Here is a 12,577-nt window from a genome sequence, read left to right on the forward strand (position 1 = left end):
CCATGTTGGATTTTCTCAATTTAAATTATCATTAATTTCTACTTAATTAAAGCCTTTATCTTAAAACTAAGTACTCTTTTATGCAGCCCAAAGGGTCCTGATACTGTTACCACTCTAATTATTTCAATTGGGGGAAGTGAATTTTACGGCAATTATAAACCCCTTCCAAGGTTTTTCTGCAAGGTGCTGCAAGAACATCTAAAAGCACAATCTCTTGGTACACCAGCGGGGAAAGTCCTGCAAAACTTGAAAGACAGGGTGTGGTAGAGAAAAGATGCAGAGCCACTGTTGGAACTCTGCATAACCAGCTTTTTGTGCATGCACATAAGTGCAAATGGGAGTGTGGTTCTGGGATGTGTACGGTAGTAATTGCACAGACAATTCCATTCACACTTCCTGGCATAGGCGCCAACTTCTCCTGGCACCGGTGGGTGCTCGTGCCCCCTCAGCCCTGCCCTGACTCCACCCCTGCCCACCCACAGAGTTGGTGCCTATGTTTCCTGAGCTGCATATTCCAGAGAGTGCTGTCCCCACACAGAGAAAGGAGGAGCAAGGCAAAACCCAGAGAGGGGCCTACTAGAAAGGCCATGTCTGCTGCTCATTGTGCACACTAGGACTGCCGTTGAGCTGTGTGTGTTATGACCCCTGGGGTTGAGCTGTTCAGCGTTGAGGAAAGATTTTGTATTTCCATCTCAGCTAAGCTGTAAACTTTGTTCTATAAATAGGGTGACCAGACATCCCACTTTTAAAGGGACAGTCCTGAATTTAAGCCCTACTGCAGATGTCCTGACTTTTTCTTAAAAATGGGCAAATTGTCCCGTATTTTCTGTCTCTCCTCCATCAGAACTGGTGGGTCCTGCTGCTGGTCGGGACCTTGCTCACCAGCTGCCCATCCGCCCAGGGCCGGGGGTGGGAAGTGGGGTTGGTCCCGTGGCCACCGATGGGGGTGGGGGTGCAAGGCTGGTGGCGGGACGAAGATGCAGCATGCAGGGCCAGCCGCTCCCCTGCTGGCCTGTCAGCGCAGCCCCCACTGCGTGCCAGTTCTCAGCCAGCAAGGCCTTGTCCCCCCTCCCCTGTCCCGTTTCCGGCCGGCACTAGCTGCGCACTGCAAGCTGCGGTGGCTGATGAGTGTGAGCAGGCGCCAGGTGGTGGCCAGTTACGTGTCGCCTCTGCTGCCCACCCATTGGCCCTTTACACGTTCCCCCTCTTCCTGTCCTCTCTCTGCTATGCTCCTTCACCCCTGCAGCCCCGCTGCTCCTCCATATCCCCCCCAGTGGGTCTCGTCCAGCTCCCAGCACTGTGCAGAGAACCAGCCCCTGGTTGGAGTGTTCGGCCTGGCCGGCAGGCGCCTTCCTTCCCCCACTGCCTCTGGCTGGGCTAACGCCCCAGGAAAGCCCAAGACCCTCTGGCCCGGGTCGCTGGCCAGGAGGTGCTGAGCCATGCATGTGCCAAAGGGGATGCCGCACCACCCCTCAGCTAAGTTCTGGAGTGGCAGGGAGGAGCGATTTCCAGCCTGTTCACACCCTGAATCTTCATGCTCCACAGCAGCCCCCAGGGCAGGGGCTTAGCACCCTCTTCACCTGCCCCAGGTCCTGTCCCGAGGAGCTTGGGGCTGGTCCATCCCCTAGACACTCTCCCCTGCTGAGCCACCTCTCTGGCTGGGTTCGCTGAAACCCCTGCAGTCAGGTTCCCTGGGCCATGGTGCATGGTTTTGGGATTAACCCCTTCTTGCCTGTGCTGTAGCCAGGGGACAAGAGGCGGTTGGGTTATGTCGGTGGCCAGCAGCAGCCTGGAGGTGTTAGCTGCCTTTCAACACTGTGCAGGCAGGAAGGGCCCACCTGCTTCTAGCCACATGGGCTGGTGTGGGGGGGGGGGGGGATGACCTCTACTAAGACATGGGCCAGGTAATTTCTTCACCCAGCTCCCCTGCAGCTGGAAGCAGCTCCCATCCCTTCCCTCCGGCACAGTGCCAAAAGGCTGCTGTTGGCCACATTCTGATGTGAACCCTGGCAGAAATCTGGAGAGCGGGGGGCAAGAGACCCTGCGTGCCCCCCCTCCATGTGTTGCCTTGGGAAGACGCCGCACCAGGTACCGGGATAGGAGAGTCCATACCGGGGGCCCAGCCAAGCATGGAGGGTGGAGAGCACCAGGCAGGGAGGGGAGGGTCAGTTGGTCACCCACCCTCTGGGGGGGGGGAGTTTGAGGGGGTAGGAGTGTGTGTGTCATCCCTCCCCATGTGAACCCTAAAGCCTTAAAGATAAGATAAATATAAAGAATCCAACTATGCAGTATTTCTTTTTAACAGGCTCAGTCAACTTGATGTTAATTTGAATGTTTGTACTGCATAGTTCTGATTGATTGCCGTTGAACTAACTTGAATAGAAGTAATTTTACCAGGTGTCCCGTATTCAGCATAGGAAAATATGGTCACCCTATCTATAAATAGCCTCCAGGGAGCTTTCAAAGGGTTTACTTTGTGGCTGGATAGACTTGCTGCTAGGAGAGAGTTAGAAGCAGGAAACTGTTAAAACAGGTGCAAAGTTATGAGTACAGTAAAATGACCCTATCCCAAGCTGTCCAAGGTCTTCTAACTATTCTGAAGCCAGTGCTGTTTCCAGGGGCCTTGCTGTGATCTGATCCCATGTCCCTTTCTTCACCACATACCTCCGGTATTGCAGAGGAACTCGCTCCACTCAAGGACACCCCTCCCATCTAAACCAGACTAAAAAGGAAAGCAGGAGCTCTTGGTATCGCACTTCCAGGAGCTCCTGAACGCCCCAGGTCTCAAGTAGAGCCGTGAGCTCTGCCTCCATGAGCTACTACATGGTAAGTCTCTCACGAATCAATGGTATTTAGATCTGCAAGGGGCTGCTTTTACTGCATGTGCCAAGGCGTGCAGGGATGCTTACTTAGAAAGCCCTGCCCAGTTGTGTCCTGGCATATTTCTCTTTCACACATGAGAGAAGAATCTACTGCTCTCTGTGGGTTAAACTGCTTTACTCTTTACAACCATCTTCCCAAACTGAGTATGCCAGGGATCCTTGTGTACCTCCCAGGAGTGCCTGCAAATGGCGCAAACCCAGGAGAAGGGTTGCTTGCCCCTAGAGCCACTCTGGGACACTGGAAGATGGAGCTTGTTGGCTTGTGCAGGACAGCATCTCCAGCAATGTAGCACTGCTGCTCCTTTTGTAGATTATTTTTTAAGCTAGAAAGGACCAATAGAATCATCTAGTCCAAGGGTGGGCAAACTTTTTGTCCCAAGGGCCACATCTGGATATGGAAATTGTATGCTGGGCCATGAATGCTCACAAAATTGGGGTTGGGGTGCAGAAAGGGATGAGGGCTATGGCTGGGGGTGCGGGCTCCAGGGTGGGGCCAGAAATGAGGAGTTCAAGGTGCAGGAAGGACTCCGGGCTGGGGCAGAGGGTTGGGGTGCAGGGTGGGTGAGGGCTCCGGCTGGAACTGCGGACTCTGGGATGGGGCTGGGGATGACGGGTTTGGGTGTAAGAGGGGGAAGATGCCGCTGCTTCTGGGAGCTGCATCTTCCCCCCCCCCCGCCCCGGCTCGAGTGCGGGAGCAGGGCAAGCCCCAGACCCTGCTCCCCAGTGGGAGCTCGAGGGCCAGATAAAATCGGCTGGTGGGGCCAGATGTCACCCATGGGTCGTAGTTTGCCCACCCCTGATCTAGTCTGACCTTCTGCATAACACAGTCTAGAAAACCTCACCCAGTGATTTCTGCATTTATCCCATAACATGTTTGAGTTATAACATCTCTTTATAAAAAGATACGTAGTCTAGATTTAAACACTTTGAGTGCTGGAGAAGCCACCACAGCCCTAGGTGATGTGTTCCAATGGTTAATTACTCTCACTATTCAAAATGTGCATCATTATTTCTGGTCTGAATTTGACTAGTTTCAGCTTCCAACCGCTGGATCTTGTTATCCCTTTTTCTGCTAGATTAGAGATTACTATCAGCAACATCTACCCTGTGTAGGGCTTGTTACTAGAGCATTGCGTACCTCTTAACCTTTTTTTTAGTGATGTAAATAGTGAGATATGTGAGAATCTTCATCTATAAGGCATGGTTTCCAGACATCAAATCATTCTGGTAGTTGCTCCTTAATGCCCTATCAGAATGGTAGGAGATAGATGGCAGGGCTCTGTGATGCTCTATGAGCATGGCAGTAGATTGAACAGGCCCACTCTACTCACCCCAGTGCAAACTAGGAATCACTCCAGTGATTTCAGTGTTACATTGGTATGAATCTGGTCATGGAAAGTTATTTACAAGAGAGTGACAAGTGAAGGATGGGGGCTTCTGGAACTTTGTACCTAAAAAGAGACATAGGCTTGAGGTAATGCATTACACTTCAGTTACAGAACTAAGAAGGGAAGTGGGTTAGAGGCAGCCACAGTCCCTTTTCATGCTGCATCCTAACCTGTTCTTCCTTGCTTCAGCCACAGGTATGGGAAAATAGAGCAGTGGAGACATTTGCAGTCCCAGACTCCCTTTACAAAAGTGTAGCCACAGGCCAGGGAATCTGCTCATACATACCCCATGCTCGCCCAGCATCAACAAGAAATGCAACTACACGTTGTAAGTTGGTCCTTAAAGGCAGCTTTGTTGCTAACAAAGGAAGAGCAGGAGGTGGTAAACGCTCTTAGCTGAAGAACCAAAAATGACAGAAGAAGCCACAATTCCATTCCAGAGTTGCTGGGGAAATGCTCTTATTGCTTGCCTACCCTTGGTAATACCAGAATAGCTATTCTAGAATACAGTAATTATTCTAAAATAGTTATTCCAGATAAATTCTCATATGGACACTCTTACTAGTCTAGTACATTTCAAGTGTAGATTAGCCCTTGGGTTTCACAAACTAACTCCTCAGAATTTAAGGGCAATATTTCTAACATACTAATAATCTAATCAGACTAACTAATATCACATTTGTTAGGATTCAAGTTAGTGAAAATTGCCAGATGGCCACTACACAGACAAATCCTTAGCATGAATTGCTATGTTGGGTGTTATTTTTAAAATGGTTGACTCCTAGTGTGCCAAAAACAGTGGTCTCGCAGAGTTTTGAAGCATTATTTCAAAATAATCTGAGTTATAGCCAATTAGCTTTTGTCCTGGGCTGGGCTGCAGAGTACTGGAGTTTCTAATGCATAGAGACTATTTAATACTAAAATAGAATGTGAGAATCTGCAGCTCAATTAGACTGTGTGCACATTAGAGACCTGCCCCCCCCCCCCCTCTGCTGAGCTTGATCTGTGCGCTCTCTGCAGGAGGCCAGGCCAGCACTGGAGCTTGTCAGAAGGAATGCCTGGCCCTTTCCTTCAATCCCCACTAATCCTCTGGAAATCCGAGCAAGGCAGCAATAAACCTGAGACTCCTGCCTCTCTGTTCTAGCTGCACCCAGCAAGGAGCTCTGCTCAGCTTGAGTCATCTCAATGTCCCCCTATTTTGAAATCTTAAAATAATCTCTAATCCCTCAGGAAATGCCAGAAATTTTCATCACCCAGATCCAATTCTGAGGAAACAGAGGGGAAGGAACAAGGGATGTAGAGGGGAGAGGGAGAGGGGTCAAAGATGAGATCTGAAAAGAAGAATAGGTAAGCTGCAGAGGGGAGGGCACAGGTGCTTGGCTGAAATACCAACAGGTATGCACATACATAACTCTATTTACAGGAGTAAAATGCTGAAGATCGGGCTGTGTCTGCGCCAAGTGTCAGATCCCTGTTCCCCCTCACCTGCTCATCCTGAGGACTGCAGCAAGCCTCTGGCATGGAGGGGTGGGGATGCCAGGAGGACCCTGCAGAGTACTGTGCAGGTGAGTCCAGGGAGTGCTACCAGTTTGGTACCCAAACCTCCTTGCCATTCAGCCTGGGAGATTTGTAGACTCTGGGCTGAATTGTTGAGGTCAGTCCTTCTTTCTGTTTGGTAATGGTTTGAAGACCTGTCCCACTAATGGGGCTATTGGTGATCCATCTCTGTAGGAGGCTACTACCCTGTGCAGAAGGGAGACACATTCAGTGGAAGATACCAGGTGGTGCACAAGCTGGGCTGTGGCTACTTCTCTACAGTCTGGTTGTGTCAGGACATGGTGTGAGTAGCACAATAGAGACTATTCCAAAGGGAGGGGAACTCTGTAGAATGGGGCTGTAAAGGGATGTTCAGCGTCCATCCAGGGGAAAAGGGGAGGAATTGACCCTCTCTATCTGGGCAGAGGAAGGAACAGCCCAGAGGAATAGCCCACCCTGAAGGCAGGGATGTGGGTGTTTGGGTGGTGGTGGGAGGGGATCAGCAGAGCTAGGTCAGCTGTGAGGCATTATTTCCCAAGCAGCCATTACAAGAGGGCTCCATTGAAGTGAGTCTGACAGCAAGAATCAGAGGGGAAGCGTCTCTAGGAAGGGAGCTGGTGCTTGAATACTAGGCAAACAGCCTAGGTTAGAGAGAAGCGAGATGACATTGGTGGGTGAAATGCTTTGTAGTCTGCAGTGCTGAGCTGTGCCTGCAGGAAACCCTACTGGATTCGTGTTTGGCCCTGAAGGGGACAGGTCTTCCTTTATATTTACTTTTCTGATTTATAATATGCTCTATCTCAGCCTGGCCAGACCTCTCCTGCTCCCAGAGGGCGATGGAGCTCTAAGATTAAAGTACTAGTTGCCAGAGGGAGATGAATACAGGTCTCCACCCTGCTGTTTGTGGAAGGTATGAGGGTGGGGATGTTAGAGGCAGAGGAGAGGTGTAGGGCAGCCTCTCTCAGTACAGAGCACAGGCATTAGAGTGGGTCACTACAGGGAAAGGAAAGACATGGAGACTCCTCAAGGCTGTATGATGGGAAACTGGGCTGGACAGAACTTTTGTGCACTGGTCTGCTGGTGTGATTCCTTTCACAGAGAGAAGAGGCGTGTAGCTGTGAAGGTGGCCAAGGGTGGGGAGAGCTTTGCTGAGGCTGCCCAGGATGAAATCTCTCTCCTCCAGTGTGTATGTACCTTCCCTGGCTGCACTCCAGGGAGCGTGTTGGCTCATTCGGTTTCTGCACTGTGGGGATTGCAGCTGTTTTCAGAGCTCTGCAGTACTAGTCCACCTCCTCTAACAGGTCTCAGCCTGATGGGAGCCTGGCTGGCAGCAGGGGGAACACATCAAACTCTATGTAGAAAAGAGCCTCAGGTCCAGCATTTGCTTCTGAAACAACCTTCCACCCCAGGGGTTCTATTTCTGGTATGTTTAGTGATCATTCTGTTCTTCTTTGAGTGGGAGCAGACATGTATTCCACTCAGGTGTGCATGTGCCCAGTGCACTGAAGCTGGAGAACTTTGCCTAACGGTACCTATGGGCGGAGCTCATGCCTTGTGGCTCTGGCCCTTCCCCTAGCTATTTAAGGATAGCGACGCCCTGACCCCTTTCTGTTCCTTCTCACTGCCTCTGGCTAGAGTTTGAGCATTCTGTGGTGCTTTACTTTACATGCTTTTTCCTCAGTTTCTCTAGGAATTTATTGTATATAGTTCATTGTTAATGTGACTTAGTAGTGCTGGCACCATTCGAGTCTGACCCAGCGTGGTCGCCTGGCAGGGAGGTGTAGTGTTGCAGATGAGTCCTTAATTGATCTTCTCCTCACCCAGCATTTCAACGTGTTAAACAGCCCTTTTAAGTGCTAACGAGCAGCTCCTTCTGGACTCCTGGTGCCAGTCCATCTAACTGCCTCTGGTTTTGGCCATGGGGCATCTGTTGAGTCTGGTATTGATGATGGCAGCATCGGCAACATAGAACCATAGGACTAGAAGGGACGGCAACAGTCATCTAGTCTAACCCCCTGCCAAGGTGCAGGATTCGTTGTGTTAAACCATCCAAGACAGGTGGCTCCAGCCTCCTTTGGGTAACCTCCAGTGAAGGAGCTTCCACGACCTCCCGAGGCCTCTGTTCCACTGTCCTACTGTTCTTATAGTTAAGAAGTTTTTTCTGTGCTTTAATCTAAGTCTGCTATGCTATGGTTTGAACCCATTGCTTCTTGTTCTGCCCTTGGTGGCAAAAGAGAACAACTTTTCTCCATTTTTTTTTGTGGCAGCCTTTCAAGTATCTGAAGACCACTGTCAGATCCCCCCTCCCCCCGCCTTTAATTTCCTCTTTTCCAAACTAACCATACCCAGTTCCTTCAGCCTTTGCTCATATGGCTGCATTCCTTCCCTTTGATCATCTTTGTCGCTCGCCTCTGGATCCTTTCCAATTTCTGTACATCCTTTCTATACATTGGTGACCAAAGTTGGACACCACTACTCCAGCTGAGGTCTAACCAGCGCTGAATAGAAGGATACTTCTGTTAATGCAACCTAAAATTGCATTTGCCTTTTTTTTTTTTTTTTTTTTTGCAACAGCATTGCACTGTTGACTCATGTTGAGGCTTTGATCCACCACAACGCCCAGATCCTTCTCAGCGGTGCTGCTGCCAAGCCAGTTTTCCCCCAGTCTGTATTTGTACATTTGTTTTTTCTTCCCTAAGCGTAGCACCTCACATTTGTCTTTGTTGAATTTCATTTTGTTGTCTATAGTCCAGTTCTCCAATTTATCAAGGTCCCTGTGATCTGCGTCGACCCACCTACCCGTTAGGGGGCGGTGGGGAGCTATGAGGTCACTGGCCGGCCTGGGTCACGCCTCCGTCAGCGGGGAATTAGCGGCGGGGCGGCCGCCAGCCAGAGTCAGTAGCGCGCCCCTCAGGCAGGGGAGCGCCGGCTAAGGTCAGTAGCGTGCCCCTCAGGCAGGGGAGTGCCGGCTAAGGTCAGTAGCGCGCCCCTCAGGCAGGGGAGCGCCGGCTAAGGTCCCGGCGTGGCTCGGCCGGGTAGGGGAACGCAGGCCCACCCTACACCACTGCGTTCCAGCCCAGGGCCCTGACAGTGGCAGGACGAGGGTCCCGCCACTGGATCAGCGGCGTCCTTCCGCAATACAGACTCACCACTGTGCAGCTCTGTCCCTGGGCTACTTCCTACCCGATTGCTCGTCCAAATCCCTCTGGTCCCGCCGGTGCGTCGGGGTAGTCCGCTGCTGGCAGCTCCAGCTCCCGCTCAGGCTCCTCCAGCTCCTCTGGGTACTCGGCTGCTGGCAGCTCCAGCTCCCCCTCCGGCTCCTCCAGTTCCTCTGGGTACTCGGCCGCGGGCAGTCCTGGCAGCCCCAGTCCGTCCTCCAGGTGAGGTCTCCACTGGTCCAGGGCCTCCCCTGGAGTGGCAGCAGGGTCTGAAGGGAGCAGCCCACGGTCTGCGTCTGCCTCCCTCCCTGGTGCTGCTCCAACTGAGCTAAGGGCCCCGCCCTTTATACTTCCTGTTCCACCCCTCCCCTTCCGGGGGGTGGAGCAAGCTTGGGCTGGCCCCGCCCACTCAGGCTGAGGGAAAGGCCCTTTACCCTCAGGGTCGGAGGGCAGCCACCCTGGCTCCCTACGGTCCCTTCTCCCTCCGTCCTTCCCTGGCCCTCTCCAGCTGCTGCTTGCTGCTCTCCTTGTTGCTGCTGCTGCCGCTGCTGCTGCGTGAGTGAGTGAGTGAGTGCGGAGGGGGGGGCCTTGCCGGCCTGCCCCCCCCCCCTCGCCCTCGCCTCCGGAGGGAGAAGCATCGGCCCCCCAACGCCAACACCGATACCATCTGGGGGCCCACCTGCCTGCTTGCTTGCCTGCCTGGCCGGTTGCCCGGCCGGCTGACTGCCGCTCGCTGCTGCTGCTGTTCCTGTGTGGGAGCCGCTGCCTCCGTCGCGGAGTGCGAAGAGACTGCGTCCCTGGTTCGGGAGATTGTGGAGGGGGTTGTTTGAGGACTGTGTTTTGAGTGACTTTGCCATCTTTGCTCCTGGGGTGGTGGTGCCCCCGGTCGCGTTAGGAGTGTGGACGGTACTGAGCCTCTCGTTTGTAATTCCTCGGACTGGAAGCCGTCGCTTGCCAGGAAGCTCCGAGGTCGACTTGGGAGCCTGCTATCCCGTCCCCCGTAGCGGACTGTTGAAGGGGGTGTGGGGGGGGTGCGGTGCCCCCCCCCTTCGTCCATCTGCTCCCCCTCTACCACCACCCCCACCGCCGACAGCTGCCGACAACCCCTCCACCGCCCCGCGTGCCACCTGGACCTGCTTTTCGCCCCTCGGCGGGGCTGTTTGCTCCCCCCGCCATTTCCATCGTCCGGGACTGTTTACTTGCAGCAGTGAACGGCAGAGCCTGCGCTTCGCGAACGCTGTGGGTGCACCTTTTCCCCCGCCCTGGACTTCTCCTGCCCCCCAACTACGTTTCGCTGGTGGGGTCCCCTCCCTGTAGCCCCCTTTATATTAGTTGGCCCTACTTTACCCCCCTCCTTTTGAGCCCCTTCGGTTTATTTTTTTGGTGCCCATTCCCCCCCCCCTCGGTTCCTAGCCTGCTGGCTGTGTTCCCGGCCCTGTCCTTGGGCTGCGGCTGGCTGGAGTTTTTCCTCCTACCCCTCCTTGTCCTTGGGCTGCAGCTGGCTGGACATTCCATTCTGTTTTCGAGCCGCTGCTCCGGTGCACCCCCCCCCCTTCGCCCCCCCGCGCGCGCTTGTGCCCCCGTTTTGTTGCCCCCTCCCCTTTTGCACTGTTCACCCCCCCTTTTACTGTTGTAGTCCCCCCCCCCGCCCCAGTGTAGCCGGGGGAGCCGGCTTTCTTTTTTTTGGTACCTGTGCCCCACCCCTCTCTTTTCGCTCCTGTGTGCCCTCTCCATTGGCACCCTCCTCCCCAGCCTGCAGCCTAGCGGGGGGGAGTGGTTGCCTTTCCCTCGTTTTGTCTTTTGCCTAGAGGGGAGGAGCGGCTGCAGGTTGTAATGGCGGGGGACTCTGCCCCTGCCCCTGCTCCTGCCCCTGCCCCTGAACCCCCGTCCGCCCCAGTGGCCGGCCCCTCGGCTGGCCCTGTCCTGGACACCGCCGCTGCCGCGGCTGCCCCCTCCACCGGCAGGAAGGGCCAAGGGAGGAAGAAGGGCAAGGGCCCCGCCCGTGGAGCCAAGCCTCCTGCGGGCGGGGCTGCAATCCCCGCCGCGGCCCCGACACCGGCCGCGGCCCCGACACCGGCCGCGGCCCCTCCCTCTCCTGCCGTCCCTTCCACCAGCTCTGGTGGCGCTCCACCTCCGGCCCCCAGAGCATACGCCCAGGTGGCCGCCGCCTCTTTGCGTGCCGCCACGCCGTCCGCCCCGACCACCGCCTCCGGACCCATCCCTGGTGACCGCGGCCCCTTCCCCTCGCTGACGAGGAGGCACGGCGTCCGTTGCCACTTGGTGCCTGCCTCGCCCCACATTGAAACGTATGTGCGGGCGTTGGCGAGGGTGGTGGGGCCTACGGCCATCGTGGCGGCCTCCAAAATGTATGGGAAGGCCGTGTTCTTCCTGGCGTCGGAGGCCGCCGCGCAGGAGGCGGTGGAAAGAGGCCTGGCGGTGGGGGGCGTGTTTGTCCCCTTGGAGCCCCTGGAGGACCTGGGCGTACGGGTGCTCTTGACCTCCGTCCCGCCCTACCTCCCCAACGCCGCTCTGTTGCCTGCCCTTTCCACCCTGGGGAAGCCCATTTCCATTCTGAGCCCTCTCTCGTTGGGCTGTAAGGACCCCGCCCTCCGGCACATCCTGTCTTTCCGCCGGCAGGTCCAGCTCCAGCTGCCGCCGGCGGCGGGTGCCAGAGTGGCGCTCGAGGGGTCCTTCCTGGTGCCCTACCGGGGGGCCCATTATCGGGTCCACTATTCGACGGGGGAGGCCCGGTGCTTCCTCTGCCGGGCGCAGGGGCATGTCCGGAGGGACTGTCCCCTGGCCCGGCCTGGAGGGGCGTCCGAGACCCCCGGGGCCCGGGAGGGTGCCGGCCCTGTCATCGCCGGCAACCCTAGCGGTTCGGACACTGCTGCTGCCGCCGCCCCTCCTCCTTCTGCCGCGGTTCCCGCTCTGGCCGCGGAGACGGCCGAGCGGGCGGGCCTTGCCGTCGTCGACCCTGGATCGGCGGGGCATGTGGAGGAGGGGGCGGGGCGGCTTCCGCCGGCCGCAGGGAAGGGCCCGCCCCAGGGGGAGGTTTCCCTCCCCCCTGCTGTCCCTCCGCCCCTGCCGCCCCGAGCCCCGAAGCCATCGCCCTTGCCCTCTGGCCCCGCCCCTGCTGACCGGCCCTCCACCTCCTCTTCCACCTTGGGGGGCTGGGTGACCGTCCGGGGGAAGCGCGGCGCCCGCAGGTCGCGGGCTCTCTCCCTCCCCTCTGATGAGGAGGGAGAGCAGGCCCCCCGAAAGATGCCGCGGGGGGCCGACGTTGTTAGTTCTGTTTCCGCGCCCCCGGACGATGCCCAGCAGGAGGTGCCGGCCATGGAGACCGTGGATGCCGTGGCAGCGGCTGGGGAAACTTCTGTCCCTTTTGTTGGGCCCACGCCTGAGGAGGCTTCAGCAGCGGTTCTCCCGGCCCTTGCTCCGTCTGTGCCCCCCGCCGCCGCTGCCGATGCCGGGGCGGCCTTTGTCCCTGTGACTGGCGGGGAGGTGGCCGGGGCCGAGGGGACCGCTTTCGCCTCCATTTTCGATGAGATCGAGGCCCTGGGTCTGACCCCGGTTACCCAGGGGGAGGACGACCCTCCGCCAGCGGGCCCCGATC

The 12,577-nt window shown here is 56.1% G+C and overlaps 1 protein-coding gene across 15 annotated transcripts in view; it reads left to right on the forward strand.

Annotated features, from left to right (window-relative positions):
* Window positions 1–12,577, forward strand: part of LOC101941679 (SRSF protein kinase 3-like) — a 76,156-nt gene that overhangs the window by 19,944 nt on the left and 43,635 nt on the right. For 10 of the 15 annotated variants that reach the window (XM_065552795.1, XM_065552794.1, XM_065552790.1 and 7 more), the window contains 4 exons: window positions 2,679–2,826; window positions 5,694–5,835; window positions 6,002–6,110; window positions 6,905–6,992. In XM_065552795.1, coding sequence (XP_065408867.1) covers window positions 5,790–5,835; window positions 6,002–6,110; window positions 6,905–6,992 — 243 coding nt within the window. In that variant the 5' untranslated portion in view covers window positions 2,679–2,826; window positions 5,694–5,789. Of the gene's footprint in view, window positions 1–2,678; window positions 2,827–4,383; window positions 4,599–5,693; window positions 5,836–6,001; window positions 6,111–6,904; window positions 6,993–12,577 lie in introns of those variants that run through there. The other 5 variants (XM_065552800.1, XM_065552801.1, XM_065552792.1 and 2 more) reach the window with 5 other exon arrangements.

Source organism: Chrysemys picta, chromosome 7 (genome assembly GCF_011386835.1).
Source record: "Chrysemys picta bellii isolate R12L10 chromosome 7, ASM1138683v2, whole genome shotgun sequence".
In the NCBI taxonomy this organism is placed as follows: domain Eukaryota; kingdom Metazoa; phylum Chordata; order Testudines; family Emydidae; genus Chrysemys; species Chrysemys picta.